This window comes from Protopterus annectens, chromosome 9.part0 (assembly GCF_019279795.1).
Source record: "Protopterus annectens isolate FY-2018-M chromosome 9.part0, PAN1.0, whole genome shotgun sequence".
NCBI classification, from domain to species: domain Eukaryota; kingdom Metazoa; phylum Chordata; order Ceratodontiformes; family Protopteridae; genus Protopterus; species Protopterus annectens.
Window position 1 is genome coordinate 624,917,612 of NC_056743.1, and position 11,544 is coordinate 624,929,155.

The window sequence follows — 11,544 nt, forward strand, 5'->3', positions numbered from 1 at the left end:
CTGCTAATGGAGGCAAGAAAGCCTGGTACTAGAATATCATAGATTAGCAAATGGAAAAAGTTTTCTAGTTGGTGCCAACAACATAACCAGCACCCATTCAGGGCTAGTTGTGCTCTGATTTTACAATATTTGTGTGAATTACTATCCTGTGGCCTTTCTTATTTCTCTATAAAGATTCATTTATCAGCCATTTCAGCATGTCTACCCATAGATCTTCCTCTTTCATTGCTGTATCGTGTCAGAATGTTTTTGTAAAATGTTTTGCACAAGAGGCCTCCAAGTAAACCAGTGTCCTGTCCTTGGGATCTTAATTATGTGTTAGAGAAGGTAACACTTGCTCAATTTGAACCAGCTAACCTGACTGACTTGAAGTTCTTAACATGGAATACAGTTTTACTGAATGCTGTGACTTCTGCACGAAGAGTATGAGTTACAAGCTGTTATGGTGAGTCAGTCCTATCTCATTTTCAAAGGGACGGATTCTTTGTGAACTAATCCTTTTATGCCTTAAGTGGTATCCAAATATCCATCTCCCTGTTTTTCTTTACTGAACCTAAAAATGAGGGAGAAAGGATACTCCATACCTTGGATGTCCACAGGCAACTCTGGTACATTAAACTCTGGTACATTAAACTCTCACTTAACTGGCACCTGTGGGGATTGGTAGATGCCAGTTAAGTGTAGTTTCCAGTTGCTTGAGAGCTGCTTTGTGATTTTTTGATTGGCTTGTATGTCGGTATATGAGCCAGTCAAACTTGCTTGTTGCTTGAGTTCTGGATAACGGGGACTCAATTGCTCAGTTCTTGTGAAGGTTAGTAGGGGCAACTTGTGTCAATGGACTATTTCTAAATGGTTGTCTAAGGCCATTACTGTTTTTTATACACACCATAACAAAAGTATTCCATGCAGAGTCAAGGTCTACTTTATCAGGGCCTTGGCTTCGTCTATGGCTTTCTCGAAAAGCGTTGGATTCTAGAAGTATTCTGGAAACTACTACTTGGTTTTCTGTGCATACTTTTACAAAGCACTGTAAGCTTGATTCCTTCTTTAAGTCCAAAACAGGCTTGGCTAGGACCATTCTCTAGGGAATGTTGGATTCATCTTCCACCTCCCAAATGCAGCAAACTAGGGTAATCTACCCATATAGGTAAGGCTGCTGCGGCAGTTACTGCTATGTACATAGTACAGTTGTGTAAGTAAACTTAACGTAGCAGTAGATGTTCAAATGATTACTGCTGCAATGGCCACTCCCTCCCTCCATTCCCCTTGTTTTTGTTTGTCAGGTTGTGGCCATCTATTTATTTTTGTTCCTAGCATTGTCCTTTCATGGCTTAGCCTCCTTCTCTGTTCTAGCAGAAAAGCTTTGAAAGATTTGGCACCCAAACTTTGCTTTTAGTGAACTCCGCTCAAGCTGACCGCTTGGGAGTATGGAAGTGCCCTGAAGCTTTGGAAGCTGGCCAGATGTTGTATCCTATGCAGTAAGTTTACCCACACATCTGCATTTTTCTCTAGCTCATATTCAGGTGACTTTCCATTAAGGCCCCCCCCCCCCTCACATGTTGATGCCATGCTTTGCCGCTTAGCAGATTGGATTGACTTACAGTATAACCACAGAAAGTTTGACTGAAGAATAGGCTCATTGGGCCATCAGTGGCCCAGAGGCTGCAGTTTCCTGTAGTAGGCTGAGAAGGGAGCTTTGAGGCTGAAAGAGGATTGATATGACAATAAAGTATATTCCTCCACCCCTAAAGGGCTCCATACTTATTGGCACTGTGAGAGTTCATGTAATTTCTATCTGGATGCATGAATAACTGGAATTAACACAAACTGCAGTTAATGATAACGGAAACAAAAAAATAAATGTTTTTCTTTAATAGTAAATTGTCAGTTTGTCCCCTTTCTTTCTGTCTAAATATACTGTAAGCCTGCTTTTCTCACTTCCTATTGCAATTCTTGTTTGTATTATACTAACTTACCTTTAATTTCTCTAAAGTGGCTAAAATTTCTGTAAATATTAAATCTTTTGTCATATAACTTGTATGTTTTCTTAACCAGTGTTTTCATGTTGCGTCTAATTTGGTATGATTATTTAAGCTGCAGATGTTTTTTCTATTACTTTTGAAGATTGTGTTTTGTAATACTTGGGAGCTTTTCTACCCAGACCTCTGCTGAAAATTAGCTCCTACCCAGTTGGACTTTCCCAGTAATCAAATGCCAATAAATAAAATTTGCATGCTAGTGGCATGCTTCATTTTTTACTGTGTTCCTGATACCTTGACATTAGTTTTATTGGCAGTGACTGCAAGCTAGTTGTGCACCCAGGACCCGAAAAGGTTAAACTGTTTAGATAGATTCCAGTCCATTTTTTGTGGAATTGGTACCGAAGTGCTGGAAGCCCTCTCAAAGTCTGTGCTGTGATAAGGACCCTTCATTTAATCCATGTCTGTAGCTTTTCAGGTGGCCTGTCATTTAGCCATTTGTCTTTTCATAGGGTCGTGTGAAAATACTAGGCTAATGGCCCTAAAGGATCTTTTAAGCCTAGCCATTCTCCCAGAAATATTAGAAAAGTATTGGTCACTTAGTTGTTTGGGTGGTGTATAAACTTTGCCATGAATGGTTGCACTTCCTCTCTGCAATAGAGACTTAGGTGCCAGACTGGGGTAAATGTGGGATTTCCCCATCCACTGATCAAAGTTTTGCTTGAATAAATACATTTTTAAATTGAGAGGGATTTTTGACTGCACTCTTGTGACAGAAGTATGCGGTAGCAAACCTGTCTTGAGTTGGGAACTGCTGGCTGAAAGCTTATATTGTGTGTTTTCCTGATTGGTCTGTAGGCCTTGCTGTTGTAAAACTTGTTTTTCCAATTTTATATAAGCCGAGTGTTTGCACTACACTGCTTTTCATGCAGCAGTGGTTAGCAATGCCCCGTATAGATGCAAATGCTATCATTTTAAATTTCCCTTAGAATGACTATCACTGCAACCTTCCCCAGTTCTCCTACTGCACTAGGAGCATCTGAGTGGCATGCATCTCCTTGTTGGACAGTTGCAGTTCACACTGAGTACAGCACCCATTCTTCATCCATGTGCTATCATCCCAGTCCAGTTAAATCGCCTCACTCTTCTCCCTGTTTAAACCCATAGTAAAAAGCTAAAGCCATGGATAGGCACTTTCTCTTTGGCCAGCCTGGAGGACAAGGACATCCTGAGGCAATAAAGCAATTGTCTCATGTATACTGCCAATCATTTAATTCCGAAACAAACATAGCATGTGAGAAATGTAGTTCTATTATGAAAATTGTGACACGACTCTCATACTGACAAATCAAATGACAAACAGCACATGCATATAATTTCCCGTCACTAAATAAGGTCTTGACACACAAACCCACATATGCGGAAGTACTCGCAAGTAACTTACCAAAACCTTGGAGGCCCCCCATACACTGCCCTCGGAAACCACATGCAAACAAAACCAAGTCAACACCAACCACAACACATAAAAATACACATCACAGTGTCTCCACAAGCAAGCCCGTAAAGCGAAACACCACGCATTAAAACATCTTTGTTATAGGAGATGCCATTGTGAGATGCACAGACTCTTCCCCCCCCCCCCACCCCCACCCTGTTGGATAGAGAGAGGGTTAGTCCGTTGCCTGTCAGGGGCCAAGATTTGCCAGATCACGCAGGCACTCTGGTCTCTCAACCACAAGTACCAGTATGACTCGGACTTGAATGACCTGAAACACACCTTCCTAGACTATATGAAGAGAGCTATACTGGGCTTCTCTGAATGTCTCACAGGCTGATATGAGCCTCTCATTGCGCAGTATTCTACCCTCACCAAGAATAATACTACAATACAAGCAGAAAATGATTGACTTCAGTAATTGGCTTAGCTACTGGTGTCATTCCAAGGGGATCTAGTATTTGTCAGCCTAGAACAACATGATCAACACACCATGCAGCCTTGCTGGAAGTATTCTGCACCTGTCACCGCTAGGCTTTTGAGTACTTGCCAGGGCATTAGCCACCCCACCCCCCACCCCCCAGTAGTGCCTTTTTTTAGGCAGTGACAAACAGACTTACCAAAGTAACTCGTTTGTCTAACGCCAAGGTGAAGGTACTACTGCTCGATGCGGGGAATCTTAACAAGAAACTGCACTCCCTGGAACCTTTCCTTACCCTTGAGAATGCAGGCGTCTGTGCAGTTACAGGGACGCAGAAAGCACCCTGGCAGTACAAGGCTACTATCTCATACTCAGACCAGCCTCCGAAAAGGAAAAAAAAAAATGAAAATATTACACCTCTAGATCGGTCAAACAGGATGGCTCGCTTGAGCTACTCCATGTCCACTACTTCATGTCCAGCTTGACCCTAGGCAAAATCTCCCACCATACCATCACTAGCTACAGGTCCCCAACTTTGAACCATAGAAATCACTCCACATACATGAAGTTATTAAAATCACTTACCATTCAGCCCAACTCACTACACATGAGTGATTTTAGCTTCCCCTCCATAAACTGGAAAAAATCTACGACCACTAACATGCAAGCTCCAAGATTCCTGGACTTTGTCAGTGCAAATGTTCTAGAACAGCTGGTCTGCACTCCCACCAGAGACAAAAATATCTTTGACATAGTACTCACAAACGTAATGTCCTGATTGGTGAGATCGGATCATAAATTCTTCTCCTTTGAAATAAATGTAATGGTAGTACTTCCATCAAACCCTAAAGAATTTTTCAAAGCAAATTACTTTCTATTAAGTGATAGCATAGGTAATTTTAAAGCCCCCCCCCCCCCAATCGTGAAAACACAGAGGCCTGTGTAGAATTACATTAAATGCCATGTGTAACCACTTAAAACAATCGCATAGAAACAGCAGTACCTGACCGAACTAAACCCAAAAGCCACCCTGGTGGACCCTTGGCAAACAGTCCAGTCTTCAAAAGCTAAATACGAGACTGAAGTAGCCTCCCAAGCAAAGGATAACCACAAACTATTTTTTTAGTTCTATCTGAAATTTTAATGAAAACACTCAACAGTGCCTTGGGTTGGCTGTAGGTGGCCCTACAGTACTTAGCCATCAGAAATAGCAAACTTGCTGGTTGATAAATTTCAGCTCGCATTTTACCTCCTCATCACCTCCTGTCACTCCCCATAAAAGACCCCTACTATTCCTTTGCCTGTTTTCACAAAAGAACAGGTCATCACTGTGCTCTCTAAAGCTAGAAACACGGCATCGATGGGTCCTGACAAAATCCCAGCGTGCCTGTTGAGTAGCTTGAAACGTGACTTAGCAGACCCACTCGGATCTCTCTTTAACCACAACCTCTAGAAAGACTTTGTCCCAGTAGAGTGGAGGACAGCAACAGTCATCCCGCTGCACAAGGGAGGGGGACCATCAACTGACCCAGGAAACTACTGACCCGTAAGTCTGCCTAGCCTCATGAGCAAGGCTATGGAAAGGATAATCATGGACCCTGATTAACAACGACATAGTGAATCTCCAGACTCTAGACTCAACCCAGTTGAACTTCATCAAGGGCAGGTCCTGCCTGCTCAGTCTGGTGAATTTCTTTGAGAAGGTCACCAAAGCCATGGATGAGATTAAGACGGAGCATACTGCATACTTTGACCTGGCCAAAGCATTTGACACAGTACCCCCCTCTGGTATTATATGCAAACTCACAAAATTTGGTATAAATCTCTGTCTCACTAGATGAATAGCCATATGGCTCATGGACAGGGCACATGTTGTTAGACTGTGGGAATCCACATCCAGCAAAATGCCATTCCCTAGTGGAGTACCACAGGGCTCTGTGCTGGGCCCCCTCCTGTTTGGGATCTACTTCTCAGATGTCAGAGCAAATGTGAATGGCCTTTGGCTGACCAAGTTTGCTGATGACAAGTTGTGATCAGTCATTGACACCCCAAACTGTTGATATCCTGCAGAAAGGTCTGATGCAGACTAATGATTGGAGTCATAGCCATGGCCTCAACTAAATGCGAAGAAGTGAATAACACCTTTTGGGACCTCAAATGCCCTTGCAAATTGCAATGTTGTTAGCACCCCCCCCCCCCAAAGAGTGGACTAAGTGGTGAGAGGTCTGGGTACTCGTATAGATAGTAATCTGAACTTTGACCACCATGTGTCCATGGTGGCGAAGAAATCCTTCTATGTGTCCCAGCGTATAAGTGAGGGCATGGCATCCAGATCTATGGATGTCATACTACGACTATACTCAGTCCTCATCAGACCAATAGACAAGTACAGTGCACCCTTTGGCATGTACCTCACCAGGGACCTGCAACAGTTGGAGCATCCTCAGAGGTTTCTCAACAGAAAAATGCAAGGTGTAACTAGCATGTTATATGTGGACCGATTAAAAGCCTGTCGTTGTATTCATTTACAAGGTAGTCTCTGACTCAGCCCTGGATGGAAATGTAGCATAAAATTTATCCGGTCCAAAGATTTCTGACATGAGTAAATCATACTGGAGAAACAGATGTGTCCCAGAGATTGCCCCTCCTCTGGCATAGGCTTCCTATTCATGTGAAACAGAGCCTTTTCCCGACTGTCTTCAAGCAGTCTGGACCGATGGATAGAAAATCACAAATTCACTCTTACAGTGGTGCCTTATGGACAGAAGCAATCTGTAAAAAAAAAAAAAAAAATTCAAAACCTTGCGTATTGACCCTTGTTATCTTTCCCTTAGGGATAGAAAATTGGGTGAACTCCAGGTTGCTGGGCTTGTAACGGCTCTTGAGCCGTTAGCCTAGCAATCTCCTATCACTGTTTAAGCTTAGGCAAGCAGTTTGCTTCACTGGGTTGGGAAGCCTGTTTCTGTGAAAGTGCAACCTCTGAGACTCACAACTTTGCCTTCATGTCCTAGTTACATTGCAGGTTAGGTTTAGGTCCTTGTATCAGGATGCATTTAAGGTGGAGGTGGGGTTACATCAAGGCTCGGCTCTGAGCCCTTTCTTATTTGCAATGGTGATGGACAGGTTGACAGACGAGGTCAGACAGGTGTCCCCATGGACTATGATGTTTGCAGTAACATTGTGATCTGTAGTGAGAGTAGAGAACAGGTGGAGGAGACCCTGGAGAGATGGAGATATGCTCTAGAGAGAAGAGGAATGAAGGTCAGCAGGACTAAGACAGAATATATGTGTGTGAATGAGAGGGAGGATAGAGGAATGGTGAGGATGCAAGGAGTAGAGGTGGCGAAGGTGGATGAGTTTAAATACTTGGGGGTCAATAGTTCAGAGTAACGTTCAGAGTAACGGTGAGTGTGGAAGAGAGGTGTAGAGGAGAGTACAGGCAGGGTGGAGAAGAGTGTCAGGAGTGATTTGTGACAGACGAGTACCTGTAAGAGTGAAAGGGAAGGTCTACAAGAGGGTAGTGAGACCAGCTATGTTATATGGGTTGGAGACAGTGACATTGTCAAAAAGGCAGGAGTTTGAGCTGGATGTGGCAGAGTTAAAGATGTTAAGGTTTGCACTGGATGTGACGAGGGTGGACAGGATTAGGAATAAGTATATTAGAGGGTCAGCACAGGTTGGAAGGTTTGGAGACAAAGCCAGAGAGGCAAGATTACGTTGGTTTGGACATGTGCGGAGGAGGGATGCTGAGTATATTGGGAAAAAGATGCTAAGGATAAAGCTACCAGGTAACAGGAAAAGAGGAAGGCCTAAGATAAGGTTTATGGATGTGGTGAGAAAGGACATGCAGGTGGTTGGTGTGACAGAGCAAGATGCAGAGGACAGGAAGAAATGAAAACAGGTGATCCGCTGTGGCGACCCCTAACGGGAACAGCCGAAAGAAGATGATGATGATGATCAGATGTTTACGGTGTTTGTTTTGCTGATGTGCATCAGGTCCATAATGGGTGGGTTTTGTAAACCAGGCATAGATTGCGTCTTGGCAGCCTGTAAGGAGACAAAGTGTAAAGGCAATGCTTTCAGGCAGTTTTTATGCTGTTTTCTTTTTGAGAGGAACCTCTGTGATCACACTGATTGCTAGTCAGGTATATGCTGAAGGAACTGGACTTATGAGAGCAGAGTACAACAAAACAATGACACCTTTAAACATGAATGCCATACCCTTGCTCATGAGCTCTGCAATGTGTAATGGTTTTCTTATTGTTGTAGACACATGATAACCAAAGGCCAAGTTGTTGAGATGCAACATAGGTGCTGATTCATTTAAGGTTGGAGGGCTTTTGTGTAGCAGTTCATATTCTATGAGCTGAGGTCAGGGTCATACTCTTAAAATGAGTTTTTGTTTGTTTTGTGGCCTGATTTCCCTACTACATGCTACCTCTGTAACCAGTCGCAGTGTACATACATTGTATGCCACTGAAAAGGAACGATTCAGAAGTTACGTCAGAAGGAATCTGTTCTCACCCCCCCTCCTGGCATGTCACATCTGGAAGTAGATGGTTGCAGTTTAATTCACTTTTCTTGCTGAAGCAATGTCACTAAATTCCAATATGTTTTGAAGTAGAAGAATGTCTTGGACATTCAAGGGAGTGGTTTCTTCTTTGAGGAAAATGGATATTGCTTTGGATTGCTGAAAAATAAAGGTCACGGACTGTAATGAATGTGAATCTTGGATGTGGTATATGGCAGAGAAAAGCTGGCTGTGTTTTTATTTTCTGTATTTAATGGGCTTCTGTCTGTAACTTTTTTTTTCTGCATATTAATGTGCTTTAATTTCTTTTTCCCCTCAGATTATGATGGTGGTCATCAGGGAAACGGGAACAGTAGCTGGCAAGATTCACTCTTCCTCTTCATCGCAATATTTTTCTTCTTTTGGTTGCTCAGTGTGTGATTAAGCCTGGGAAGCTGACTGGAAAATGAGGAAGTGAATGACACGAGAAAACAATTGACAAATGTCATCCTTCCCTTGGACATCTCCGACACCGTCAGGCTGTAACTTGCAAGGAGCTGGTGTCGCTGTTTGGAAAGCAATCTAACTACCCAAGAGTGAAGAATAAAAACACTTACCGAATGAAGATGTCAGAACAGTATTAAGCCAGAAATGAGAGAGGCTGTGCTTTTTATTCTTGTATGCTCGAATCACTGAAGGATCATCTTCCCTTTGGTAATAAGAACAAGGGTGACACTACAAATGTTATCCTTTTACCTTTATGCTCTCTGGAATGCCTTGGGCATTTTTTTCATCCATTTTAGTCTACCTTAACGATCACATTTGTTCTTCAAGGGGGGGGGGGTATTGCTGTACACTTGTAAAGTACCCACACCCCTTTGAAAATTCTCCTTCAGTGTTTCAAGCTATATGTGTGCAAATATTTATTTCCTTCTGTGCACATGGTACTTAGCGCTGTGTAAATGGATACTGTACAGTGGTGTCATCTTACAGAATGGAGAAAATGCTCTTTGATATTTTTTTTTCCAAACATCAGGTTAAGGGTTTGCTGAAAAGTCACTACATGTAAAGTCTTTTAAATCTTTTTATGCATATTCCTAGAACTGCACATGCCTCATCTCTTTTGAGTACTGAACATCTGAGGTGAAGGGCTTTCTTGAGAGTAAAACAGTGATTTGTTATCTCTCTAGCTAGTCAGTGGCGATTACCCAGTACTGAACTTATAAATTCAACGGCAAGATTTTCTTTTTTTTACTTGTTTCCTGTGTGTGTGTGTCTGTGCGTGCACGCACTATTGTTTTTGTTAGGGCACGAAAGATTTTGTACTAAAGACAGCAAAGCTGTGAATTCAGACATAACTTTGTACTTTTTCATCTCTGTGAAAACAGAACAGCTTTAGATACATTATATGTTTATAACTTGTATCTGCTTGCAGTATGTCTGTAGACACAGTGCTTGAGTTTGGGATTGTTCATCTGAACATGTTGTGGTTGCAGTGGAAAACAGTTCATTTATGTGTAAAGGAGTGGCAGTGTGTGAGGTGTACATTTTTTAATTAAATGGATACTGGCCTAAGTTTTTGAAGTGTGCATCGTTTGAAATAAGGAATAGGCGCCGGTCTGTGTTTTATGAGTACAAAATGAAAACTTTCATCTGCATTACTGAAGAGTCAAATGCTGGATTTGCTGAATGAAATGGAGCTGCTGTGATGATCAGGCTTTTAAATTTGTCATCAAGTTTCTTCAGCTGTGGCATTAGGTCTGTATGGATGTGGCTCACTTAAAGTGATGGGAATTACTCGGCATATGTGTGAGTCCAGCTCACTTGCAGTGATGGGAATTACTCGGCATATGTGTGAGTCCAGCTCACTTGCAGTGATGGGAATTACTCGGCATATGTATGAGTCCAGCTCACTTGCAGTGATGGGAATTACTCGGCATATGTACGAGTCCAGCTCACTTGCAGTGATGGGAATTACTCGGCATATGTATGAGTCCAGCTCACTTGCAGTGATGGGAATTACTCTGCATATGTACGAGTCCAGCTCACTTGCAGTGATGGGAATTACTCGGCATATGTACGAGTCCAGCTCACTTGCAGTGATGGGAATTACTCGGCATATGTACGAGTCCAGCTCACTTGCAGTGATGGGAATTACTCGGCATATGTACGAGTCCAGCTCACTTGCAGTGATGGGAATTACTCGGCATATGTACGAGTCCAGCTCACTTGCAGTGATGGGAATTACTCGGCATATGTACGAGTCCAGCTCACTTGCAGTGATGGGAATTACTCGGCATATGTACGAGTCCAGCTCACTTGCAGTGATGGGAATTACTCGGCATATGTACGAGTCCAGCTCACTTGCAGTGATGGGAATTACTCGGCATATGTACGAGTCCAGCTCACTTGCAGTGATGGGAATTACTCGGCATATGTACGAGTCCAGCTCACTTGCAGTGATGGGAATTACTCGGCATATGTACGAGTCCAGCTCACTTGCAGTGATGGGAATTACTCGGCATATGTACGAGTCCAGCTCACTTGCAGTGATGGGAATTACTCGGCATATGTACGAGTCCAGCTCACTTGCAGTGATGGGAATTACCGGCATATGTACGAGTCCAGCTCACTTGCAGTGATGGGAATTACTCGGCATATGTACGAGTCCAGCTCACTTGCAGTGATGGGAATTACTCGGCATATGTACGAGTCCAGCTCACTTGCAGTGATGGGAATTACTCGGCATATGTACGAGTCCAGCTCACTTGCAGTGATGGGAATTACTCGGCATATGTACGAGTCCAGCTCACTTGCAGTGATGGGAATTACTCGGCATATGTATGAGTCGTGTACACCCAGCATATCTATGTAAGTTTTCTGCATTTGCAATAGAAAATTTGGTGTAGCTGCACGTGAATTGCAACATACAAGTCCCATGATAGTTCTGTGAAAGCTCACTTTCTCTGGCTTCCATTTGTTTTTGGAGTTTTTTTTTTATTTGGTGTGCCTAGAGTAGCTCAGACACCCCCACATGCACTGAAAAGATCAGAAGTAGATGAACTCATATGGTTTTCAGTTGTCTGTGTTTGCAGTGAGATGTCCCTGTCCCATGTGCTTTTTGAATGGGTTCAAAGAT

At 42.9% G+C, this 11,544-nt stretch overlaps 1 protein-coding gene across 2 annotated transcripts in view; it reads left to right on the forward strand.

The window, feature by feature from the left end:
• The window catches only part of RNF5 (ring finger protein 5), a 117,154-nt gene extending 107,174 nt beyond the window's left edge, over nucleotides 1-9,980 (forward strand). For both annotated transcript variants that reach the window (XM_044083189.1, XM_044083188.1), the window contains one exon: nucleotides 8,746-9,980. In XM_044083189.1, coding sequence (XP_043939124.1) covers nucleotides 8,746-8,850 — 105 coding nt within the window. In that variant the 3' untranslated portion in view covers nucleotides 8,851-9,980. The remainder of the gene's footprint in view (nucleotides 1-8,745) is intronic.
• Nucleotides 9,981-11,544: the final 1,564 nt, after the last annotated feature.